Raw genomic sequence first — 27,136 nt, forward strand, 5'->3', positions numbered from 1 at the left:
TTATTTATTTATTTATTTGATTTATATCGCGCCCATCTGGTCTATACGACCACTCTTGCGAGTATCATTAGTCCACTGGACGAGGAATTAATTTACGTGTCACTGTCAATAATTTCAGCGGATAATAATGTGCAAGGCCCAGAAGCAAATCATTTCGGCTGGGGGGGGGAGAGAGAGGGAGAGGGAGAGAGACTCATTACACGGGACTTGCCTCAGAGAGGCTGCGAACGGTTCAAACTCCTCGCGCGCCGAGCCTCGCCGTTTAGCTGGGCTCAAAGGGATTCGCTGTTCTGATTGGTTGTTGGAAGGCTAATCAGCCAATCAGCCACGCCTCCCAGGGGCTGCGGGGCGGCTTCCCCTCTCTTTCTCCTCCTCCCCCCCGCCCGCCCAGGGCATCATGGGATAGGGCTGCGGGGGGGGACGATTGCCTAGCAACGGGAGGACTCTTCGGAGGGCCGAGACGTTTCCGCCGCTTCTTCCCAGGGAACACATGTGAGTTCCAGAAAGGGGGTAACCCCCCCCGCATTTCTTTCACCCCCGTTCCCCTCCCCTTCAACCGTGGCCCCCCCCCGCTTTTTAAGCCGTGCAACCGCTCCAGGCTCACGGAGAGGGAGCAGGGGCTTGTTGCTCTCCACGTGTTAAATCCTCCCTCCAGAAGCAGCAGAAACCGCAACCCCTCCGGTTAATTACCTCCCCGTGCAATTAGGTCTAAAGGCTTTGATGAGAGGAGGGAAGGTTAACCGCGACGGGGAAAAATGCACATCGCTTTCCATCTCAAACCTAGGGATCCGTGGACTTGTTCACGAAAGCTCACATTAAAAACAAAAATTAGTAGTTTTTAAAGTGCTTTTTTAATTTGCCTTTATGATGATAATGTTTTTTTTTACCTATAATGGCTTGCGCAGACTAACACGGCTCCCTCTTCTACAACTGGAGATCCGTGTAAAGGAGGGCGAGGTTGCTAGGCGTTTAATACAGTAGTTGTGTCGAAGTCGCTCCCTCTGGTCCTCTTGCAACCACAAAGATCACACAGGCTGCTTCTATTTGTTTTGCTTTGTAGCAGGTACTTATTTTCCCTGGTTTCCATCCAGCACGACCAGGAGAACTAGCATGATGTTGGGCAGTGGAACTCAAGAGGCTTGGGTTCAAATCCCTGTTTGGCCATAAAAACTCGCTGGCGGTGGCAATGGTAAATGGCTCCTTGATCTCTCCTGCTATGAGCACTGCAACGTGATGGCACATAACAAATATAGTCATGAGAACATTAAATTATTATATTATTATGTGCTGTCTTGTTAATTTGGGCTTACGGTATAAAGTTCTCCGAACTGGTTTGCCAGTTCCTCCTTGAGGTTTGGCCAAGGCTCTGCAGATGGCAGGGCATGTAATCCCACTAAGCCATACATACTTCAAGTGGTCTCAACTAGCCTGTCTCCCAGGAAGGACAGCAGAGAGAGAGAAACCTTTGCAGCCAGACACTCCAATTCACTGAACTACAGTATCTATTTCATAGTGTTTGTTTTATGTAAAATAAATGTAACTATTTACATTTGTCACAGAAATGTAAATATTTACACGTTTCACAGAGATACATAATTTATTGTGGATTCAGCTTCTCTGTTCCTGGAGAAGGAATAGAGAAGCTGAAAGAAAGGTGAGACAGCCATTCTGATGCCCTTTTCTCTGCTTTTGCTCTCCTCTTTAACACCTTTTCCTCCAAAATGAACAAAATAATCACAGTCATGGTGATGGCATCTGATCTGGGAGCTGATACATTTGTGTTTGAAGAAATATGAATTTTGGCGTACCCTTTGTGGGGTATTTTTGCTTGCCATTCATCTTCTTCAAAGGAACTGTATCATTTCTGCACCTGTTAACCACTGGTGCATCCAGCAATTGTGATATAAAACATCAGATATGTAATCTTTAGAACATTTGTGTATGTGTAGTATCTCAGGATCTGTTATGCTAATAAAATACCTGTATAACTTATATAAATCCAGGAATCAGCTTCAGCCTCAGGTCTACGTGCTCCCTGTTGCATACCATGGGAGAAGATTTGAAAATTCTATTCCTAGTTTAAACTTGTGCTTGTATATATTTGTTTCATTTTTTAATTTGCCCTTTCTTTCAGTAAGGTGGACTTACAAAACAATTTAAAAAAATAAAATTCTGTATCAGTTACAATGAAACATATTTTCAGCTCTGCGTTTCTAAGATGATGATGATGATATAGCAGCCAGCAACTTATTGGAGATTTAGACCAGCATAAGTGCAGTTCCCTATAAACCACAGAGCAATATTACTGCCACTGAAAAGATTCATCGTATCCTCACTGATGGCCTGTGAGAGCAGTGAATTAAGATAAGTTTTCCTAAAACAACTTTAAAAGTGGGGAGGCTCAAATGGTGCTTTGTTCAAGTCAAAAGGCTATTTATTCGCGAAGGCTTTCACGGCCAGGATCTAATGCTTGTGGTGGGTTTTTCGGGCTCTTTGGCCCTGTTCTGAAGGTTGTTCTTCCTAACGTTTCGCCAGTCTCTGTGGCCGGCATCTTCAGAGGACAGAGTGCTGAACAACCTTCAGAACATGGCCAAAGAGCCCGAAAAACCCACAACAACCATCAAAGGCTATTAATAGGGCAGCATATTAAAGGCTGATATTTCCTGAATCAGTTCAAGATCCTACTTAAGTATCTGTGGTTTGAATTCACTGATTTGGTATAAAGCAACACATTTGTTGGTTGCAGGCTGGGAACTGGTAGCATTTGAAATTCTCTCCATCTGGGTAGAGAGAAATGTACTTCAGGAGGAGTGGTTTATTTCTTCCTCTGTAGATCACCAAGGAAGTGAACAAACAAATAACCAATCCCTGTAGGCAGAAAGTTACCAGGTTAAAGCTTTGAATAAATTGAGATTAAAAGAGAGGTTAGCTGGTTGGATAGCTCATTGGTTAATGTATCTGGCTGTGGAGGCAAAGGTTGGGAATTCAATTCCCCACTGTTCCTCCTGTGAGTAGAACTATCCTGTGTGGCAAGCGGCACAGTCCCAGGATGCATTTAGAAGAAGGGAATAGTAAACCTAAGTGTTCTCTACCTTGAAAACTCTGAAAAGGGTCACCATAACTCTGAATTGACTTGACGGGACATGATATTTATTGTTTAAAAGAGAGGTTAAAAATATCAAAAAGGGCTCTTTTTTTTCCACAGCATGGTATCCATAAAGCTGTTCACCAACACTACATTTTGAATCAATCAGGTTTTTTTCCCAGTGAGTTTTCCTCATTTCCCAGTTTTCATATCCACGCATAATAATAAGGAACATGATAAGCAGGAATCATCCCAGACTTCATCTCCAGCAACACATCCTTGCACTTAGGGATTTTTCTTACTTTTTTCCAAAGCATTCCTTCCAAATCTCAGTCTTCTGATTTCTTTGTTATAATCTGCATTTGCAATTATGGCAAATCTCAATACAGAAAACATATAACAATTTTAATTTCTTCATTGTCAGCCTTAAAGTCATATAATTCACCTCTGTGGATGTTGTCTACTGTCAAGTCAGAACTAATTTATAGCAATCTTAATAGGGTTTTTGAGGAAGTGAAATATTTAAGGAGTGATTTTATCAGCTCCAACTTCCCCCTGTGAATTTCCATGGCCAGTTGGAAATTTGAACACAGGTCTCCTAAGTCCTACCCCGAAAACTTCCTGTCCTCGATGCAGGTTATATATCAATGCAATCAAATGATGAGGCACATTCATTTCTTTCAGAACTACCCATAGTTTCTCCTAATCCACCCAATCAAAGATTTTGCTCTGGTCTATAAACTGATCTTCTGAAATTCTTTGGTGTGTTTCAATATCCAGTGGATATTTACAATATGATGTCAAGTGCCTGTTCTTTGGAATTTAGCTTGAACATCAGGCATTTCAAGCTTCATATAAAGTAAAAGCCTTTGTTGGAACACCATGAATACAGTAGGACTCCCTTATCCATGGGACCAGTAGCTACTGATTCACTTATCCACGGTCAGAGACCGTGCTATGAATACTGTACTTGTTTTATTTTCTCTTCTATCTCTTTGCACTAACCATTATAATGGTTCTCTTTGTTTCTACATGACAGATGCTGAAAAGATTCATTCACAATTCTGGCCCTACTTCTGTCACTTTTTTACTTTTGCTTCTCATCTGTCCTTAACAATTTCAAGTGTTTCTTCTGTCATCTATCTAGGTTTTTTTTAATTTTTACTACAGGAATGGTCTTCTTGCATTTTTCTCTAATAATATATCTGGTTTCAATTCACAGTGCAAATTTATTCTGTATGTGGACCTTTAATTAATCAGAAATGTTGTTTAAATTAGAGAAAATATAGCTCCTGCTTCCAGTTATGTAATCAATATGATTTCTATATTGGCCACACGTACAGTACAATTGTCTGTCTGGTTGTTTGAAACATGTATTTGTGATAAACAGATCATTGGTTACACAGAACTCTGATTTATTCTCCTGCTTCATTTGCAGCCCCTAGATGAATTTTAAACATTTGGTTCTGCTTTGTTTCCTTCTTTTTTGTTTCATTCACCTATGATTATAAGTGTACCTTGTTTCACTGTGTATTCGGATGCTCAGATAAAGGCTTTCCGTTTCATCTGCAACATCTGTAATTAGGGTATAGACTTGCATAATGACTGTGTTGATGAGCTTTCCCAGAAGTCTAATTGATATGATTTGGTTAGACCTTGCATTATAGCATCTAACTGTCACTGTTACATTTTGCCTCAGTATTAGAGCCATTCTGTTTCTTCTGATCTTGTCATTTCCAGAGTAAAATAGTTCATAGTTGTCTGACTGAAAATGTCCCATTCCAGTTCACTTAAGTTCACTGATACCAAGCACTGCGGTGTTTTAAACATTCAGTTTCTTGCTTTACCATTTATTGTTTCAATTAGGTCTATCCCATCATAGGATTTTCAAGGTAAGAAGAGTTATGCAGTAGTTTACCATTTTCTTCTTCTGCACAGCACTAACAGAAGTCAGCCTCAGTGTCATCACTGTTGTCTATGAAAGATCCTCTGCCAACATCACCTTCAGGTACCACTGCTGCCCTCCAGAAGTTTCTCTGCGCTGTCACCCTTGGAACTGTCCATTCTCTTCTGCCGATGTGGCTGTTATTCTTGAAGAGGGTGGGTGCATCTTAGTTTGGTGTGTCAGCTGCGAACATTCCAACCTGGGTCACCCTGTTAGGAGTCCAGGCTTGTAATGGAGTCTAGCCTCCTGATAGCATTGCTATCACCCATGATAAATTGTGCATCCAAGAAAGGGATATATCGAATCATAATTTCTGTATGTTCACCATTAACACATTAAATAAATGGATATTAGCTTAAGTATAACAAGTCTAACTTGGCTTTTCTCTTGTCTATTAAGATATTATAAAACAATATTTCCATAATAAGTATAATCCAGATCTTTTTATATCGTGCTAACAATTATGATTATTTTTCGTGCCTCAGGTTTTTACAAGATGAGCTGCTACAATACTGAATTTTACAAGTTCTTTATATAAAAGGGAATATTTATTGCTCTGAAAAAGCCTAATAAGCATAGTTTAGGATCTTTTATAACTGGCTTTTCCAAAGGAGTAGACAACTTTTAATTACCAAGTCCTCAGAAGAGCCAATAATGTGGCCATTATGTATGCCAGTGAATGCTCCTAAATCCACAGTTTCTCCAACATGGACCTAATCTTGAGTGCTTATTTTTATGAATATTAAATGGTGTTCTCTACCATTTGCATAATAACTTCAACACATTTTCCTGAGCCTTGGCTGAGACTGATTGGAAGGGGTTTTGATACCAGTTATAGCCCAGTATAAATTTCAGTGATTAATTGCCGCAAGTTTGGTAGACTTTGTGGGCATAACCAATAGGATTCTGGCAGTCTTTCTCAACATAAGCTTCTTGTCCAGAAAGCAGATTACATATCAGGACAATCAAATACTATGGCACACCCACTGCAGATTGAGAAGCAAGAACACAAGAACTTCTGGCCATTCCACAAGGATATTCCACCATAGGTTTGAAGAGGAAAAAAACTTAATTGGAAAGGAAAATGGCCACAAAGTTTTGATTATAGTTGCAAGTAGCCTTGATGGGAGATGGATTAGCCTTTGGTTGACCTAACTGTTATTCCATCCACCTCCCCAGTCCGCTTGCTGGCAGAAAACTTGAGATAATAAGACCATTTGGAAAAACATGGGGAAAAACCACTCTGTGACCACTCCTGTTACCTGAGGATGAACTGCATGCCCACAGCATTCTTCACCCCCATCCTTCCTTAAGGGGATCACTACTCCAGAGAGAGAACTGGCTCTGCTGGTCCTCCCCTCTGACCATTGGATCTGTCCCCACACTGACCTGTTCACAAAAGTTATGACAGAATGAAAATGGATCAGTTATTGCCTGGACTGGCTGCTCTGATACAACAGTGGCTGCTTGCATGCCCACCATTCAGATCAGAGAGATACCTTCTTCTCTCAGGTCCACCTCTGCTTCTGACTGGATTGGGAGTTGCCAGCAGCCTTCAATCAGGCAAAGGTCTGTCTGTCATGCAACTGCTCTTGAGAACCACACAACTACCACAAGATTCTGGTTGCTACCTCTTGCCCCTGCAGTTCCACCAGGCTGCAAATCAGGCCAGCACTAAGTTCCCGTGCCTGGGCCTTCTTTTAAAACAGGCCTAGTTTTTCATGATGCACACATCCAAAGGCTTTGTTGTAATCTCAAAACATGCACTGATTTTCTTCTGAAATTATTTGGTACATTTCAATAGCCAACATATATTTGCAAAGTGGTGTCTGGTGTCCCTTGCTTTTCTGAATCTGACTTGAACCTCTGACATTTCTCACTCTGTATATGAGTTTTTATTGTGAAAATGTGTACCATTTTGCATGTACAGAAAGTAATGGTATCATCCTACAGTTGTTACAATCTTTGGCATCTAATTTCTTTGGGACTGGAAGATACATGGGCTGCAGCCTGGCGGCCATAGGCTGGAATTCTATTGGTGTTGAAATAAGGTCCATGTAAATTGCCATGGCTGAGTGTGACTCACTGATGAGATGCCAGAGTGCACCTATGTGGAACAATCAGGGACATGAGCCAGACAGATGGAATTTTCAGATTTCTTGGACAACAGACCACACAATTCTCCATTCTAAGAATTCTGCCTGACATTTGACACCTTATAGAACCTAAATATGGTTCACTGAGAGAAAGATCTCAACTGGAAAACTTTGAGGCTGACTAAATGCCTAGACCTGCCTGTTTTTCTGTTCAGAAAGACAGCTCCCAGCTAGCACTGGGGTAGGAACAGAGAACTGGCACAGAGCTGAGTTTAGTTTATCCCCAGAAGCTTCCACCTGGAATCTTTCTTTCATGTGAGCCACATTTAGGTTCTGTAAAGTGTCTTGTCTGACAGGTAGAGCTCCCAGAATGGAGAACAATGGGATTTGTAAAAGAAATTGGAAAATCCCATTTCTACAGTCCTTTCTTAGTGAGGTGCAATTAGCTATGAAAAGATATGAAAACCTTTTGTGATACTGACTGAATTCTGGCCTTTGTCTTATTTTCTATATCTGCTGGCATGAAGATTTTGTAGCTTGATGATAAGGTACATTAGAGCTATCTATTCGTGGTGGTTTATTTCTTGCAATTGTTTTGAGTGTGCCTTTTACTTTGCTTTCTAAAAGTACAGGTTGTTTATTAAAACATTTGGTTTGTAGGAATTTGTTATGCTTGCTGTAGCGTCCACCCCAAGTTAAGTGTTGTAAGTTATTCATTATTTGTGTTATATGTTAATGTGGTTAAGAGACGAGGCCTAAAGAGATGTTAAAAGGCGGAACCTGAGAGGAGTTAAAGTCAGTCAGAGTCTGGAATCAGGGAGAGAAAGATAGTTTGGGGTCTGAGGAGTAAAAATGGGGATGAGCACCATCCCCTAGAGTTGGACATGACTGGACTAAATGTCAAGGGGAACCTTTACCTTTAACCTGTGATAATTAATAGAGTCGGTTAATATTGATGATTGATGAATCCTGAAGAATATGCTTATGAATTATTCTAGCAACCACCTGGAATTAATAACCTTGTTCTGTTGAAACGTCAGTACTGGATGGATCTTCGTCTCTTCTAAGTAAACTAAGTTGATAAAAGAGATCAACTGATGGCAGCGTATGAGAGGGCGTGCTGAAGTACCTTGTGAGCTCTGTGTTTGGGGAAACAAGCAGAGGCCACGAGAGCAAATGCTACACTTGCATCTATGTTGTGTTCATGTGCACAGAGCTTCACTGGGGCTGCTCACTGGCAGCTAGCGTTGATGCCTGTTTAGTTCTGGTTTCGGATGAAACCCTCCCCCCATTCATGCACAGGGTGAGGCTCCCGCACAGTGGGGCTGAAAATTAAATGGAATGTTGCTTGCAACTTGGCTATATAAAGCAAAAAGCAAAGCGTGCTGCTTATATACTGCCCCATAGTGCTTCAAGCACTCTCTGGGCGGTTTACAAGTTAATTATGCAGGCTGCACGTTGCCCCCCCCCCAGCAAGCTGGGTACTCATTTTACTGACCTCAAAAGGATAGAAGGCTGAATCAGCCTTGAGCCGGCTACCTGGAATTGAACCCCAGGTCATGAGGACAGTTTTAGCTGCAGTACAGCAGTTTAACCACTGCGCCATATTTTTCAATTTTTAAAAAATTCTGATTGGATAGTACAGTACATTTCCTGCTAATTCTTCAGCATCCCTAATCTTGGTTTGATTTCTTGGATTTTATAGAAGAAATGTTTTATTTTTTTATTAATATTATTACTTTTTGGCCCTTGCCTATTTCTTCTTAATCATTATAATAGTTCACTTTTGTCTTTCATGCCTGTCACTGAAAGGCTGCATTTAGAATTCTACCTCTATTTTGCCTATCTTTTGCTTTTGTTTCTCTTCTATTGTTAACAATTTTAAGACTTTCATCAGTTATCTGTGAAGGCTTTTCTTTTGCTTTGAAAAACAAAAGTCTTTTAGTTTTGTGTTTCTGTGTACTTTGTATGATTATGCATTGTGTATTAGATACCTTGCTTATATGGTACTATCACCAGTAGAGGACCAATAAAACTAGGCATGTGTAGCTAAACTGATCCTGAATAGATAAAAATGGTAAAGTGCTTTGAAAGCCGAAGAAAAGTTGTACAATTAACAGCAGTAATGTTCCTGCCTTTAAATTTGTGTATGTAATATTTACAAATGAAAATGTGATGTTAATTAAAAATAAGCATTACAAAGCAGAAGTAAATGTTTAATATTAAACTATATTGCCAGGGGGTGGAAGAGAGACATGTTGGAAGGATGACTTGAATTCTTTATAACCAGAAAGTGGCTGATGTGCAATTGTTTTGGAAATGGACTCTTCTGAAATCAGTGCCTTTTAAACTTTTTTCATTGAATTAGAGCTCAGAAAAATGTGTTTTGGTTTCAGGTAATTATGTCTAAAAGGCTCACATTGCCTTCTATCCAACCTACTCCACAATCCTTGGATACTGAAATTGGCAGAAGTGAGCAAGGTAGTTTAAATGGAGGATGTTCTTCTTCGAATGGAAAAAATTCTCCTTCAAGAAATGAATTAAGAAAGAGATTGATTAGCATGGCTCCAGTGCAGACAGCACCAAATCCTGAAGCTCTGAAATTTGAACACAATACAAAATCACAAGAAAGAAGGAGAAAGCGACAGCAGCCTATAAAGTTGGAACCTTTGGTAAGTTGATTTAAAGGACTTGATAACACTAGACGATGGTAATGATGATTTGGGTCTTAGATTCATTAGATTCCTGTGAGATGCGTTTAAAGCTGCTAATTCTCATGGTACATCTTTACCAGAAAATCAATCACCAGCTGATTTCTAGGTTGAAAGTCTAACTTTTCTGAAATGTGTAAGTTCAACAAAGGAAGCAGATGATGGTCAACCATTGCACCCACTTGGATCCTGAAGGAAAATGGAGCTAAACAGATAAATTCATTGCTCAGCCACATGTAGCTACTGTTATATTTTATGATGTGATTGGTACTTATTTCATCTTTATACACCGGCCCGCACTTCACTTTTTTCAAATAATTGCAGTCTAAAATGAAAGCTTTTTCTCTGTCTGATTGCACCTTGTCCTTTGGCATGGATATAGTACTCATAGAATTGGAAACTCTGCTACCTGTGCATCTGTTTTTGAAATGCTTGAAGGGGTAAATGACCCATGTACAGGTAGCCAAATGTGATAGTTGCCATTTATCCATGAACTAAGCCGAGATTTGCAAATGTAGTTGCTGGCAAAAATTAGAAATGTCTGGTTAGGTGACAACTGTACATTACAATGTCAAAACAGTGTGCAGCGGCAGTGAAGAAGGTCAATTTCATGCTAGGGATCATTAAAAGGGGGATTGAAAATAAAAGAGCCAACATTATAATGCCATTGTACAAAATACTAGTAAGGCCTCAGCTGGAGTATTGTGTACAGTTCTGATCGCCATACCTCAAAAAAGACATAGTGGAACTGGAAAAGGTGCAGAAGAGAACAACTAAAATGATGACTGGGTTGGGGCACCTCCCTTATGAGGAAAAGCGACAGCGTTTGGAGCTTTTTAGTCTAGAGAAAAGGGGGGGCATGATTGAGATGTATAAAATTCTGCAGGGCATGGATGAAGTGGATAGAGGGAAGCTCTTTTCCCTCTCACGCAATACCAGAACCAGGGGACATCCACTCCAATTGAGTGTTGGGAGAGTAAAAACAGACAAAAGCAAATATTTCTTTACCCATTCTGTTGTCAGTCTGTGGAACTCCTTGCCACAGGATGTGGTGATGGCCTATGTCCTAGATGCCTTTAAAAGAGATTGGACAAATTCCTGGAGGAAAAGTCCATTGCAGGTTGCAAGCCATGATGGGGATGTATCATCTCCAGGCTTAAAAGCAAGGTATCTCAAAATGCTGGATGCAGGGAAGAGTCATCAGGAGACAAGTATCTAGTTGTCTCATGTTTTCCCAGAGGCATCTGGTGGGGCCACTGTGAGATAGAGAAAGCTGGATTAGAGGGCCCTTGGCCCGATCCAGCAGGGCTCTTCTCATGTTCTTATTTTCAAATTCCTTTAGAGATGACAAGGTAAAGGCCAAGGCAGACAGCCAGTCCTGAAACCAGCCAAATCAGGGAGCTGGACAGAGGACAGATTGTATTTGTCTTCACTGTGGAAAGGATGGTCATTCTCTTATTGGCATTGTCAGACACACTAAACACTGTTCCAAGACCTCCATACAGAGCAAGTTACCATAGTCTTTTGGGACTAAAGGATGCCTAATCTAGTAGAGATCACAGTTCATAATCAACTTTATGAAGAGTGTATGATTTGATAAAATCTGGATTTTTATAGAAAGAATGATAGACTCAATATCTTGCTAAATTTCGAACTGAAACCCTGGACAGGTGTAATGTAATATTTCTCCTGGTAACTTAAAGACGACTGATGGGTTGGGCTGGGTGATCACATACTTCTTCTTCCATTCTAAGTATCTTTACTATGGATACATCAGAATTTACTTTTTAAAATGATATGGATTGTCTTGTTTTCATAGATGATTTTATTTTAAATTGCCATTGTTTTCTTTTCAATTGAGCCTGTGCTCAAAAAATATCAGTACCAAAACCAACCTGAATACATATACCAGAAGAACAGGGAGAAATTAATTGCTTCTGGAGTGTTACAACCTTTAACTTCAGCAGAGAAAAGAAAATGGCCTGTTGCTGAGGAGCCAGTCGTAGCTGAACTCTATGAAGAGTTAAGGGAAAGACAGGTATTGCTTATCTTTGTATAGTAAGAATTCTTCTTTAAACTTTTCAAACACTATAATCTTTCTTTTAGAAACTTTGGTACAACTTATAATGATTAATTAAAACAGCAGTAATACAAGTAGCAATTAAAATTCTTCCGTACGTTCTTGCAGCCAATGAAATATTGCCTGTGTTAAAGCACAGCTAAGGAAGTGTGTCTTGTAAGATGTGTTTTACAAGCCTTACATCAAGTTGAGAGCAAATGCCTCCAAGATATGTAATTGTTGGGGTGCAGTTTTCATCCTTTCCAGAAACTACAGCCTGTGAAGAGCCTGATAGAGCTGAGATCTAACAACATGAGGAAAGCTATGTGTTCCATTCATCATATGATTGAAGCTCATTTAAATAAAAATTAATTTAATTTCCTCTTTTTTTGCCTTTCCAGTTACTGAGTGCTAAGGTGCGACTTCCTACTCCTCCTAAACAGCCCCGTAGTGCAGTGAAGCTCAGTGCTTGCAAACCAAGCCCCACTCCACCTATTCGTACATTTCACGAAACAGAAGAAGTACTTAAAGCTAATATTACAGAACCTCTGCAAATTATAAGAACAATATGTGAAAACAAAAACCTTGGATTTCTGTACATGACTCCTTCTGTGCCTAGATCATCAACTGAATATGAACCATATAATCTGAAGTAAGTGACTTTATTTAAACTGTTTAGTCATCAAATTACAGTAGTCATATTAAATTTAATGTGAATTATTGATTTGCTTTTGTTTATACTCCTAATTCTCATTTTAAAATAATGGTTAATAGTTTATGCCCTTTAGTCATGAGGATATAAATCTTAGTGTATGTTGCACTGCTTAATTTATTCTTACCCAATGGGTACTCCGTTGATTTAAACTGAGTTGGACAAGTAAAAGTTTCCACCATTAGAGGGCTCAAAATTCTATTGCTTGTAGAAATGATGCTAGTGAGGTTAATATGTGAATTACAATATGTAATATATAAGATTTCCAAAGAAAACACTAGAATTAGTTTAGACAAGGTGAGGACAGTTGTGCTGATCCCCAGTACTATTTTTTTCCTCCAGTTAATAGTTGAATTGATGGCAAAAAATGCTGGAATGACAAATAACTTGCTTTCTAGATAAGGCAATTGAAAGTACCTGAAATTGTTCTTATTGGCTCTTAGTTTCATGGAGGAATACAACAAGCACAAAAGGAGATTGTTCAATTACCAGTTTGTGCATTTGCTGGCAGCTTCATGAAGTATTGTGCATCTTATTAAATGTAATGTTTTCATTTATTTTTAGAATTGTAAGTTATGATGCCATTAGCAAAAATGACTACTACACTATTAGCCCACAAGCAGTTATTCATACATGTAATGGAGAGGTTGAATACCTGGAACTTGAACGTTGGGAGCAGGAATATCTCTATCACAGAGCCCTTTCAAAAATTAATATATTTACCATATTTCGCAAGTGGAAGTCATTCAATGTATGGAGAAAGAACGTCCGCTCCAAGAAGATTAACCTATGCCGCCGAGCTTTGCAGAAGAACTTATTCATTGTTAATGCTGTATGTATTGTAAATGTTTTTTCTTTAATTACTGAGATATTTGAAGCCTCTTGAACAGGCAAAAACACTGTTTAAATGTATTATAGCACTGTTACTTTTGAAGGTGAGATTTCTTTGATGTTAGAGTATATAATGAAAAGATCTCTGTGTTAAATGTACATCAAAAAGATTCTCTTAGGCTGTGACTACATGATCTAATGCCACAGGATTTGCTGTGGTTATATTATAGGTCAGTTTGAAGTGTTGTGTTTTTTTCCTTCTGATCACATGATGCAAAGGCCAGTTTGAATCAATCCAGCCTTTTTTGTTCCCAACACAGCTTTTTTACTCTGCTAGTGGAGATTTCTATTTTTTTTCAAGCTGGAATTATTCAAATTGACTTTTCCCTGTGTGATCAACTGATTAATTCTTGTAAAGATGGGGTGCATGTCTGTGGGCAGTGTAATGGTGACATAGGTTGTTGGGCATAATGTTCAGAATGGACTGTAGGAATACCTCCTCCCATGCTTTTTCCTCCAGTCATCCTCCAAATGTATTTACATTTTTTTTACATACGTAAGAGTAATGCTAGGTCACCTTATCACTAATATTGATATGCAACCTCAAAATGAATTAAAAAAAAAACCAGAAAAAAATCCAGATGAAATAAAAGTTTTTCCCGCAGCATGTAGTATTTCTGTACATGTTAAGAAGAACTTTGGAATTCTGCCATCTTTTCTGGAACATTGTACTGTACAACTCTTTCAAAACCAAGTGGGTTGACAGTGAACCATAAAAGTATCAGCAGAGGTGGGACCAGAGGAAGGAAAGAAGAAAGGGTTGTGGGCTGAAATACAAACTATATCACCTTGAGTATGAACTCTGAACTCCTAAATCAATCTGCAGCCCCTGTGTGATCACTGACTGCGAATTCAGCATAACACAGGCCGCAAATGAGAGTACTCACAGTCCTAGCCATGTAATATTTGAGCGGATCCTAAAATGTATTCACAGAAAAAGCTTTTCCATGAATGCAAGAGTATTTGATTGATCAGAGGTACCTGCTAACAGAAGGGAGAAGATTCTTACTAGTTTCTCCTTCCTCATTCTGTCTGCATTACCACCTCCCAGAAGGTACCCCAGTTCCCCACAGCAGCTTTCAAAAACTCTGCAGGAGAAATTGGCTCCCTCCCTGCAGCTATTAGTGTGAGTTTCTCTTCTATAAGCGGAAATCTATAAATCTGTTGTTTCCAAACGTTACCGAAGGTGATCATGTTTTCGACTTTTATCTGTAAGAGTGAGAGAGCCCACCTATTGGCTTTCCGAGTCCCACTAGGCTAGAGAGGCAAGAATCATGGAGTTCCCTTTGGTTCCTGTTTCTTCTTAATGTGATTCTTCTTTGCCTGTTACTTTCCTGCCTTGCTTGAGGGATACACACATTAATTGGATTAGTCCTTTCCTTCTCCCCTTCCCCTTCACAACCTCATATAGTCTCACTAGGAGCCAACATCCATATTCCGAAATTCTGTTGCTTCCTACTATACAACATACAAGGCAAGCATTCTAGCCCTGCCTTATTTCTATCCTGAGCGAATGTTTATCCATTTTCTAGGTGGATTCCTGTCAGAACATGGGCTACAGAATCAAATGAATGCAATTGTAAAAGGGAGGGGAAAGACGGGGAAGGGGAAAGCTATGTGGTTTTTCTGCCTCTCAGATCTTGTTGGGGTATGAAAGCTAATATTTATGCCATCATTACCTCAATCAGAAGAAATCATCATTAAAAGTTCCGATTCTTGCCATCTCATTAAGTGGTTCTTACTATTTTGCAGTGTTTGAGACCAGCAGTACTTAACATCCAAGAAATGTGTTATCAGCTCTGTGATGTGGCACTTTGTCAAGTTGAAAAAGGCTACATATACACACTGAAAGAATTCAAAGAAATGCAGTTGAACCAGCTGAAAGAAGTAAGTTTCCTTGGTTCATTGTGTCAAGACTTTTTACATATGCTTCTTTTGGCTGAAATGTAATCTCCATTAATTGTTAACTGCTCTGCAATATCTAGGTGACAGCCCATCTTTCAGAATTCAGGGAATTAGCTAAAGAAGTGGTGAGAAGTGCATGTCGAACAGCGCTGATTGAGTCTGGATTCACTCCTGATGATTACTTTTATGGAACAGAGAGTACAGGTAAAAAACTGACATTTTGAACATGATTAAGAACACTTTAATCTTGGCTCTAATTGAAAAGAATTTGTCCAGTTTGGATATAATTAGAGATTAGAGTGAGCTTGCATAAAGCTTAGGGTTGCATGTTGTCCTCTTCTACTCCAGGCATAGAAAAAGGACATCACATGTTTTTTGCTGTTGATTTTTAAATCATCAGTTTGTTTTGAGGTCCAAACTGGGAGAACGATGATCAGCTAAAATAACCCAGGATGTAACAGTGGCTTAAGATTCTGACTTGCTAATGAAGCACTGTTTCAGTTAATTAGTATTCTGTGAACCTGGACATACTAGAGTTTGTAGAATGAAGCAGATGTTTCTGATCCCCTCACAGCCATGCTAATGAGAAGGAGGAAGTGTGGAAGCCCAAGGAAAGCTGTTATAGTGCTAAACTTTGGTCAGTTAGAGTACTGGGAGATTACACTGATGGATATCACAGTGGGCCAGTGTATTTAATGCTTAAAATTGAATATGTTATCTGATTCCTACTTAGACTTTACAAACATGTGTCTTGGCCTTGTGCTAATGCTACAGTTTGTGGCAAAGAACCACTTTTGCTTATCATTAGTTAAGTGTGAAAGGAACTATATCTCTCACTGTAGATTTTTACAAATGACTATAGAATGGTTATTTTAGCACATGGGATAGTTTCAGCAATATGTATTTCATATTTTCCCCAGAACAGATACCAAGAATTATTTCTGCAAGTGCCATTATTCCTCGGGGTGACAAAGATCTTTCTGGAGAACCAGCTGAGAAAATGACATACACAGAACAGGCCAACAAAAGAGCTCAGTGCGGAAGGCTAACATGGTTGGTGTTAGGCGTTTTTTCAGATCCCCACCTGATAAAATATTGTTTGCTGGATTTCTGTGCATTTTATTGCAAATGCATTTCAGTCTGCATCCCAACAGTAAGCATTTACAAACAGCCCACTTCCCTGCTCTTCTGTGAACTACATATTGACATGGAAGGTAAAGGTAAAGGTTCCCCTTGACATTTTGTCCAGTCGTGTCCGACTCTAGGGCATGGTGCTCATCCCTGTTTCCAAGCCATACAGCCAGCGTTTGTCCATAGACAGTTTCCGTGGTCATGTGGCCAGCGCAACTAGACACGGAGCGCCGTTACCTTCCCACCAAGGTACCTATCTATCTACTCTCATTTTTACATGCTTTTGAACAGCTACATTGGCAGGAGCTGGGACAAGCAATGGGAGCTCACTCCGTTGCGTGGATTTGATCTTACGACGGCTGGTCTTCTGACCTTGCAGCACAGAAGCTTCTGAGGTTTAACCCGCAGTGCCACCACGTCCCTCTTTAACATGGAAAGGGATATATAAATATGCTTTGAAGGGGACAGCATTGCAGTCAGGCCATTTGCCTCATTGCTGCATGCCTTGGAGGACCCCACTTGTTGGGCTGCCCAAAGACATAGTAGTGGGTCAAAGCAAGGGGGCAGGAATGAGGAGGAGAAGGAACAGCTGCTGCAGGAAGATTGCAAAAGTGGTGCAGGGCAGCAGGGAGAGGGGTAGAAGAGGAGGAGGAGGAGGAGGAGGAGGAGGAGGAGGAGAGGGAAGAGCAGCTGTTACATCCATGGAACTCATGTTAGAAAGCACACTTCCCATTCCTCACTCCTGTGGTGAGGGCCACAAAAGCACATGGTAATGTCTGAAAAAATATTTCTGTGTGACATCATGTTCTCATTAGGAAACTCAGGAACTATAATTACTGTGTTTCCCCGAAGATAAGATAGAGTCCTATATTAATTTTTACTCCAAAACTGCATTAGGCTTATTTTCAGGGGATGTTTTATTTTATTTTTTCATGTACAACCATCTACATTTATTCAAATGCAGTCATGTCATCTTCTTCTGGTTGCTGCACAATGGTGGAGGGCAGGGTTTCGCTTAACTGGGGCTTATTTTTGGGGTAGGGCTTATATTACGAGCATCCTGAAATATACTAGGGCTAATTTTCATGTTACCTCTTATTTTTGGGCAAACAGGATAGATTTGGGGCCTAATGATAGTTAATGTATCAAATGTATCATTTATAATGTATCATTTAATGTATACAGATTTAAATACAATTTGTATTTGCTGTAGCTATTTCTTTTCTATTTTCACCAAGTCTGCAAGGTTTTTCACAGTTCTCAGTTTATTTTTATTTATGCAAAGGTCTCACTGGAATACATGACACTTTGAGTTAGTATGAAGGCTGTGATATGCAAAAAACAAAATTCTGGATTGTATTGTGTTTTTCCTTCCAGCTTTATTCGTCTCGCTGACTACTTGATACTCAATACTATGCATGTTTTGGCAATAAAATCTGTCACTACTCTTTTGAATTACCTCACTGAAAAGTTGAGAAAGACACCACCTCCAGAAATCATTCAGAAGTGGAATTCAGAAGAAGTACCAGAAGTTGTGGAAAAAAAGGTAATATTAATTTGATTAGGTCTGCATTTTAAAATGGTTTGGTATATCATATTAATGTTTAGATCCTTCATGCCAGTCCTTTTGGTTTTGTTCAGAGAGTTTTTCATCCATCTTACACGTTAGGTATAACAAAGCAAACACCTCTGCTGTTACAAGAAATGAAGCCTTTTATTAGCAAAGATCAACACACTCCCAAAAATTTTATATATAGTCAAGTTCAGATTCCATTCCATACATATCTGAATTAGAATTATACTTATAATAATTATAATAACACAATAATAAACATAGAATTAGTTGCTTCATAATCCTGAAACAACCCACAAAGGCTCATAAAGTAGAAGACATAATACAACTTGGGAGATATAACAGTCACAAAAAAGTTATAAACAATAAAAGGGGGAAAAAGGAAAAAGAAAGCCTGAGAAAAAGGATAGGTCTGATTTAAAATGTTGGCCACAGACGAAGAATAGGTGTATTGGAAGAACATTCCAAAGATAAGATACAGAGAGGCTGAATACTAGAAAAGACAGGTGTAATTGAATCAGAATGAAGAGAAGGGGTGCTGAAGGGATGAAAGATGAAATGCAAATAATGTTGTGTTTTAAAGCTCAGAAGTCAAATTTAAAATTTAATGCAGAAAATAAGTACAAGCCAATGAAGTTTACAAAAAAACAAACACAAAACAAAGAATGGGTTGTCAAAGGAAAAAAATAAGACAAGCTATAGCATCTATATGAGAAGCAAGAAACTGAAGAAGAAATAAAAGTATACAGTCAACCCTCAACTTACGAACAAAACTTTTCATTTATGAACAGCTCCATTGGCAAAAATTAGCATCAACTTGAGAATGGAGCCTCGACCTACAAACGAGGTTGAGGCTCCATTTGCAACTCAATGCCATTTTTTTGTGAACAGAGCTGTTTGTAAATGGCTGCCTGCGAAAAGGCAGAGAGAAAGGGCTGGAAATTCGAATTTCCCGCCCTTTCTCCCTGCCTTTTTGCCTTTGGAACTCTCAAAGGGCTTTCCCTCCGACATCGGAGGGAAAGCCCTTTGAGAGCTCTGAAGGTGCCGATCACAGCGGCAGAGACCCCCAGGAGGTCTCCCAGGGCTTGCCCGCCACCACGGGAGACCTCCCTAGGGGTCCCCGCCGCCATGATCGGTGCCTTCGGAGTTCTCAAAGAGCTTTCCCCCCGACATCAGAGGAAGCCCTTTGAGAGCTCCGAAGGCAAAAAGGCAGAGAGAGAGAAAGGGCAGGAAATTCGAATTTCCAGCCCTTTCTCTCTCTCTGCCTTTTTGCCTTCGGAGCTCTCAAAGAGCTTTCCACCTGACATTGGAGGAAGCCCTTTGAGCTCTGAAGGCGCCAATCACGGTGGTAGGGACCCCTAGGGAGGTCTCCCATGGTGACGGGCAAGCCCTGGGAGACATCCCTGGGGGTACCCGCCGCTGCGATCGGCGCCTTCGGAGCTCTGAAAGGGCTTTCCCCCCAACATCGGAGGAAGCCGTTTGAGACTTCTGAAGCCAAAAAGGCAGGGAGAAAGGGTGGGAAAATGGAATTTCCAGCCCTTTCCCCCTGCTTTTTTGCCTTTTGAAATGCTGGAATGGATTAATTCCGTTCCCATGCATTTCAATAGGAAATGGTACTTCGACTAACGAACTTTTTGACGTACGAACATCGTTCCAAAACGGATTGAGTTCGTAAGTCAAGGTACCACTGTAGTTGTAAGAAGACACAATATGACAATCAGCATACAGTATGATAAAGAGTGTTTTAACAGTGTCAGAAGAGATAAAAAAAGAGGAAGATCAGCAAGGGCACAAAGATAAAGATAAATCAGAATCAAAAATAACACCTAATCATGCACATGAAAGAGGAGTGAATCAGAACACCATCATAGCTGAGAAAAGAGGGGGGAAAGAATTTGGAAAGCTTGGGGGTACATCTGGACCCAGCACTTACCCTGGAATCCCAGGTGGCGTCCATGGTCTGCTCCGCCTATTTTCATCTATAGCGGATTGCCCAGCTGCAGCCGTATCTTGATGGGGGGCCCTCACTACTCTAGTCCATGCGCTCGTAATCTCGAGATTAGACCATTGTAATACACTCTACGTGGGGCTGCCTTTGAGGCTGTTGCGGAAACTTCAGATGGTCCAGAATGCAGCAGCCAGGCTTCTTAGTGGGGTGAGAAAATATCAGCACATCTCCCCCTCCCTGGCTGCACTGCACTGGTTACCTATCCGTTTCCGCATCGACTTCAAAGTATTAATGATTACATATAAAGCCCTAAACGGTTTGGGACCTCAATATTTGGCAGATCGCCTCCTCCCGCCCAGATCTACCCAAATCACCCGACATAGCCAGCGGGGACGGCTGAGGGGCCTGACGCCGAGAGAGGCCCGGAAGGAGAAAACTAGAAACCGGGCCTTCTCGGCGGTCGCCCCTCGGCTGTGGAACACACTCCCCACTGAAATCCGGCTGGCACCCTCACTGGGGGTTTTCAAAAGCCAATTAAAAACTTGGTTGTTTAAACAGGCCTACCCCCCAGTCAATTAAGTGATTTTCCTTTTCTTTTTCTCTATCTTTTTTCTTTCTTTCTTTTGTATACCACCATCTTAGAAACCTTTTGTTTAGAACTAATTAATATGAATGCATTTTATATGTTTTTTAACTTGTTTTAACTGATGTAAGCCGCCCCGAGTAGACGTTGTCTAGAGGGGCGGGGTAAAAATCAAATAAATAAATAAATAAATAAATAAATAAATAAATAAATAAATAAATAAATAAATAAATAAATAAATAAATAAATAGATAAATAAATAGATAGATAAATAAATAAATAAATCTCAGTTTTGCTGAGATTTTAGTCTGAGAGTATGTCCATACTTTATGAACTGAACAAAGTATTCAGGATGAGGTATTTTGTAACTACCTGTTTTCTATAAGCTTATTATATTTTGTGTGTTGGTCAGGGGAGATGTTCTTTACTTTAAAAATGGAATCATGTACAACTATATGCCATGTAACTGAGATAATATCATTTATGGCAGTTTTGGAGGAAATTTAACTTTTTCTATGCCCCCCCCCAAAATTGTTGGGGTTCCTAGGAATCCCTTGCATTCCAAGGAAACTCTGTGGAACAGAAGAGGGGTTCTTTAATGTCAGAAAATTGCTGCTGATGTAGGATCAGAACCAGCAGTGGTGACTTTCCGACATTAAAGAGTATGACCTCATTTCATAGTTGAACCATCTTTGTTTATGTTAAATATCTATGGATGATGACACCATTTGAATTGCATGGGAGAAAGTTACACAACAGGATTCAGGCCATTAACACATTGCTTATATTCATAAACAGACATACAAAAGTCCATTTACTGTGATGGATAGAATTATCTTTTAGTACAGCAAATATATAACAGGCTTATCAGAAAGCTCTGCTGTGCCAGAGAAAATGAGGTACTGTTTGAAATCTTGTGGAAGTAACTACATGACTGGAATGCTGATGACATAATCTATTGGGAGTGATTTTTGGAAATTAAACACCTCCTACTTCTTTCCCACACCTCCCATAGAATTCCTTATATATTGTGTGGAAGCTGCAAGATGGGAGAAGGAAGTCTGCTCGCAATAATACTATTCCGGTGGCAGTTTTTTTTTTATAATTACACTTCTTCCTCCAGTTCTGCAACTCCCACAGCTTTAAAGTGTTGCAAGGGATTGCATGGGAGCTGTGGGACAGATATAGGAAGTGTTTAATTCAAAAAAACTGCCCCCGCTAATGATATCACTGATCTTCTGCAGGTATAGTTATGCCAGCATGGTTTCACCCAGATTTTCTAGCGTAAGAAATTATATTCTTTCCCCAATTTCTCTTTGTTATTTTTAATTTAGGGAACAGCGGTGGCTGCAGGACCAGAGGAAGACGAGTCCTCCCTTCCAATGTTTCTTGCAGAGCTAATTTTAGAGATCCATGCACTACTGTATGAACCATCTTCGGATGAATTCCAGGTTTAAGAGCTATTTTACCTAATTTAAGGTTGCTGTGTAGAAACTAGTTGCAAGCATGGTAATATGATTTCTATGCTTCCATGCAGAGGTGAGAGTAGAACTGACAGATATGATAAAGCATTTGAACAGGTGTAGGTCTGAGTTGCGCTGGGATTTTAAGAATATGCTTTTGATTAATGGGATGGTCTTTTAATATGTGGAACAAATGTTAGAAATTGTTCTATTTTCAGTTACTTCCAATGCAACAGACTTTTTAAAAAGAGATTTTTTTTCCCCCTGATTACAGGACGTCATGGCGGAGATTGTTGGTCAGTTTCAGGCAACTGTGTTATCTGTTGCAAACCTTGTTCCTGATAGATACTTTGATGCTTTCACTCGTCCCGTTATTAACAATAAGATAGAAGAAAAAACATGTGGTGATGGGCCAAGCTTATCAAGTGTGTTTAAAGATGATAAACATCTCGAAAATATTATCTTGCAAATAAAGGTATGGAACACCTGTTGGGAAATTTGTTTACCTTAATTTCATTTGTATCTTAAAGATCTTGCTGAAGGACCTGTTCAGAGTTCATGCATTCCTTGTCCCCCACCCCCTGTCTCTTTCAACTGAACCACACTGAAACACTAGCTTTGATAACCTGCGGTGAGACTAGGATCACATAATTCATTTCCCATTTGTTTATGTAATTATCTGTATATAATATCCTTGAGAAAACATATTGTGATATTTATTGAAGTGAACAAAATCAGAAAAATTATGAAATGAAACCAAAAATATAATCAGGGAACAATGCGAAAAGTTACCTCTGTAGTCAAAAGAAAAGTCTCAGTGAGTAACTTATGAAACTTTTAAAATTGTTAAGGACTTCTCAAGCAAAAGCAAATTGGGACACAGTTAGCATCAGAATCTTTAATGCAACTTATCAGCAACTTACCAATAAGGACAAACAAAACTGTGTATTAATTATTGAAAAGAAATAGAAAAAGATGACAAAAAAGGAACAGCAAGAGATCTCTTTCAGAAGATCCAAGAAATTAGAGGGAAATTTTAATCATGTTTAAAGGGGCCAAAATATCAACAGGGGGTATATATTACCTGATTAAAATAAAATACAAAGAAAATGGAAACAATATACAGAGGAGATGCAAGAGTGTCAGATTCCTTCAAATGTTAATCTATTAATTAATCTCTATTAACCTGCCATTTTCTCAAAGTACTTGGAATAAATAATCAGGAATTGATGGGCTACCAATACAGCTACTGTATTTCAAGATAGAGAGAACAAATCTATTAAAATCCTAACAGGAATATGCCAAATCCAGAAAACAATACAATGGTCCATAAATTGGAAGTACAGTGGTGCCTCGCATAACGTTTGCTTCGTTTAACGTTTTTTTCGCTTAACGTTTATTTTTTCAGAGTCAGATTGTGCTTCGTATAACGTTTTTCCCTATGGGCGATTTTCACATAGCGATTTTGGGACCATGCTTCGCTTAACGTTTTTGGTTTTAGGTCCCCTGCTTCACTTAAAGATGTTCATTTTTTTCAATTACAAAAGTGTCTTAACATGTTGAAAAACGGTTTTAAATGCTTGGAATCGTTAGTGCACCTTCTAAAATGTGTGCATACTTAATTTGGCGTTGATCTGACTTTTCGTTAATTTTTTGTGAATTTTTTTCTCCCCCATAGGAAACAATGGAGCTGTCAGATTTTGACAGCTGTCAAAAGTTGGGGGGAAAAAAATCAGCATAAATTAACGAAAAGTCAGATCAAAGCCAAATTAACTTTTGCATCCGTTTTAGAGGGTGCAGAAGCTAATCCAAGCATTTAAAACCATTTTTGACCCTTTTATGACACACTTAAATTTGCAAAAATTGACTTCGCAAAGCAATTGAAATGTACTGAGTCGGCTTCAATACATTCCAATGGAGGAAACATTGTATCGTTTAACAATGTTTCCTATGGGTTTTTTCGCTTAAGGACGCCAATCCGTGCCTATTGGAACGGATTAACCGGTTTTCAATGCATTCCTATGGGAAATGGTGTTTCGCATAAAGTTTTTTTCGCATAAGGTTTTTTTTTTGAACCAATTAAAAACGTTATGCGAGGCACCACTGTATTCAATATATTTTGCAGTCCTAAGAAAGGACTGTATGTGGTAGCTATATGATGATTGCATTAGTTTTGCATGCAGGCACAGTGATACTCAAGAGTTTATAAGAGTTTAAAAGAACTACTGATGAAGGTTAAAAGGAAAGTGTGGAAACAGAATTACAATTAAACGTTAAGAGAACAATAAATCATGACTACAGAACGATTACATCGCTTTAATGATGTCAATGAATAAATCAAAGTAGTTAAAGATTTTCTGTACCCTGATTCAGTCATTAATCCAAATGGAGCCGGCAACCAAAATATCAATGAAAACTGAGACTTGGTAGGGCACTGTGGAAAAACTAGAAAGGATCCTTCAGTGTAAGCTCACCCATACTATAATATTCCTAATTATTATGTGTGGATGTGAAAGCTGGTCAGTGATGAAAGCTAAGAGGGAAGAAGCAACTTATTTGAAATGTGATCCTGGAGAGCAGCTTTATGAATGCTATGAATCCCCTAAAAGTTAGATAAATTGCTTATAAATGAAACTGAGCCTGAACTCCTCATTTGAAAGCTAACACAAAAATGACTCATTTTCTTGAATATTTTATGAAAAGGCAACAGTCAGTGAAAAAGGTGATAATACTAGTAAAAACAGAAGGCAGTTGGAAAAGAGAAAGGTCAAATCTGCAATGGGTTGACTCAATCAAAGAAGTCATGACCTTGACTTTGCAAGACTTAGAGCAGGACCGTTCATGACAGGACCTTTTGGGGTCATTAATTCATGGGGCCTCCACGTCAGAAGCAACTTGATGGCACATAAGAAGAACATGCTGTAAATAGCACTCCTATTACAATTACTAAGACATAGGATTCTATGTAAATTTAGTTAATAGAGGGGCATAAATTGTCTAATAGTTGTTGCTGAACTACGTGTTTTTAAAAGTATCTGTGCATTTCATGGACACATTTTTTAAAAAGATGGATAGCTGTTCAGGGCAAAGTGTCAGTTATTCAGAGCTCAGTGCACTGGCACTGGAAGCTTTTCTTCATATGCAAACAGCAACTTCAGAATAGCAGGATGGTGCCAAGAGAGAAAAGGGTTACATTTCTCCTTTCTGCCTGCTATGATTTCGAAGGGTGGGGACTCGTGACTCGCAAGTCCCTGTTGAGTCGGACTTGGGTTACACTGGTGACTTGACTCTGACCCAACTTGGACCCATTTGTTTGAGTCACATTGTTGAGTCCCTATGGGCCTGTCCCTGCCGCCTGCCCTCATCATTGGCCTACCTGCTGCCACAGCCACCATCTTCAGAGACAGTGGGCTGACTTCCATTTCCAGAGGCAGCTGGCTGTCTCCACCCACACATGTGCCAACCAGCTGATTGGCTGATGCATGTGCAGCAACAGGGGGCCAGCTCAAGTCCGACCCAGTCTCAGACTTGGGATTCGAGTCCCAAGAGTTGCCAACATCCTGGTGATTTCAGTGCTGTCTGCATTATTTGAAATGTGCACATAAAATGACACATTAAGCATTGAGTCTAGTTTGTTCTGTGGGTAGTTGAGCCACTACCCATGTCGGTTTGCTTGTGACTAGACAGTTCACCTTGTTCTTTGTCTCTTATCATGCCTGTTTCTCTGCCATTCTTTGTACATGGAATACATACATATGTTCTACAAAAAGTGTAAAGCATCTTGAGAATGGGGAAGGGCAATAAAAGACAACAAGGAAAAATGGAAGTGAAAAGGATAGTACAGACATAATTTACTTTATGTTGATGATGATAATAATGGTATGATACATAGTATACATTAATAATTTTAGAATATGTTATTCTTAATTTTTAGGAAACAATATCTTCAACTTTTGAAGCAGCCAATTTATATGCAAGTACATTTGAAAATTTTCGATTATTTTTCAAAGAAAATGAAAGCCTTGACTTGGAAGCCTTGAAGAAAGAAGAACCCGGTAATGTTTTTTTTCCATATTTTTGTGTGACATTTCAAATGCTTTGTTATTCATACCACATGGGGAGCAACTTTGGTAGGACTGGGGACAGTTCCTTCTGGACTTGACAGTTGTTCACATGCTCTCCTAAAATGCACTACTGAAATTTGGCACTAAAGGGGGGAAACTAGAGATATATTGTAGCAATCTGCTGCCAAAAGGCAACAGCAGAACACAAAGAGCCATTTAAAGCAAGCATTTCTGTTTATTTCTATTTGCACTTTCTGCATTGGTTAGAGCAACATCATTTTAGTCTGTGCCCATGCAGTGATACACTGGCAAGATTCAATAGCTAAAGTAAAGAAGCCACATACAGCCAGCATCTGATTTGGAAAATAAAACTGTAGCTGTAAAACAAGTACTATAGCGGAGATGCACCTTTTTGTAAAGGAGAAATACAAATCCAGAAAGTTTGCATAAGTGCGATTCTCTTTTATAACAAGACATGTATTCTTCATATGACTTGTTTCACACCAATAGAAGGGGTTTTCATCCAGCACTGTGCTGTAGAATGGTGGGAGGAGTAAGGTCTGGAGACTGCAGAAATGGTCAGGGAGATAGATGTTACATGACTTGTGTGAGCAACACAAGCCAACTTATCAGTTAACTGAGTGGTTGAAGAGAAAACTTGCCGTTTAGATGAGAGCTTGGCTTTTAAATTATGAAAACTAGTAATTTTCAATAATACTGGTTGTGAAATTGTTGTGAAATCCTAAGATTTTCCACTTTTTTGAAATAATTGTTTTCAGCTATTAGGTGCAATTAGTAATTAAATTTTCTTTGTTATCACAGGCTTGCAGTACTTATAGTCTAGTAGGAGAGCCCTCATCAGGGTACATGAGTAGGCTGCTCAGCTGATAGAAGTGAGCTTTTTGAAAAGTTACCTCAGTGCAAAATCAAAGCATACCTATACAGTTTCTGTGTAGAGATTGTCTTGCAG

At 39.4% G+C, this 27,136-nt stretch overlaps 1 protein-coding gene across 1 annotated transcript in view; it reads left to right on the plus strand.

The window, feature by feature from the left end:
* The first annotated feature begins 410 nt into the window (after nucleotides 1–410).
* Nucleotides 411–27,136, plus strand: part of DNAH6 (dynein axonemal heavy chain 6) — a 218,245-nt gene continuing 191,519 nt past the window's right edge. The window contains exons 1-12 of the mRNA XM_072991952.2: nucleotides 411–492; nucleotides 9,523–9,798; nucleotides 11,699–11,875; nucleotides 12,298–12,548; nucleotides 13,173–13,440; nucleotides 15,252–15,386; nucleotides 15,485–15,608; nucleotides 16,325–16,457; nucleotides 17,913–18,081; nucleotides 21,974–22,090; nucleotides 22,377–22,577; nucleotides 26,037–26,157. Of these exons, the coding sequence (XP_072848053.2) occupies nucleotides 9,529–9,798; nucleotides 11,699–11,875; nucleotides 12,298–12,548; nucleotides 13,173–13,440; nucleotides 15,252–15,386; nucleotides 15,485–15,608; nucleotides 16,325–16,457; nucleotides 17,913–18,081; nucleotides 21,974–22,090; nucleotides 22,377–22,577; nucleotides 26,037–26,157 (1,966 nt within the window). The 5' untranslated portion in view covers nucleotides 411–492; nucleotides 9,523–9,528. The remainder of the gene's footprint in view (nucleotides 493–9,522; nucleotides 9,799–11,698; nucleotides 11,876–12,297; nucleotides 12,549–13,172; nucleotides 13,441–15,251; nucleotides 15,387–15,484; nucleotides 15,609–16,324; nucleotides 16,458–17,912; nucleotides 18,082–21,973; nucleotides 22,091–22,376; nucleotides 22,578–26,036; nucleotides 26,158–27,136) is intronic.

This window comes from Pogona vitticeps, chromosome 2, assembly GCF_051106095.1.
Source record: "Pogona vitticeps strain Pit_001003342236 chromosome 2, PviZW2.1, whole genome shotgun sequence".
Taxonomy (NCBI): domain Eukaryota; kingdom Metazoa; phylum Chordata; class Lepidosauria; order Squamata; family Agamidae; genus Pogona; species Pogona vitticeps.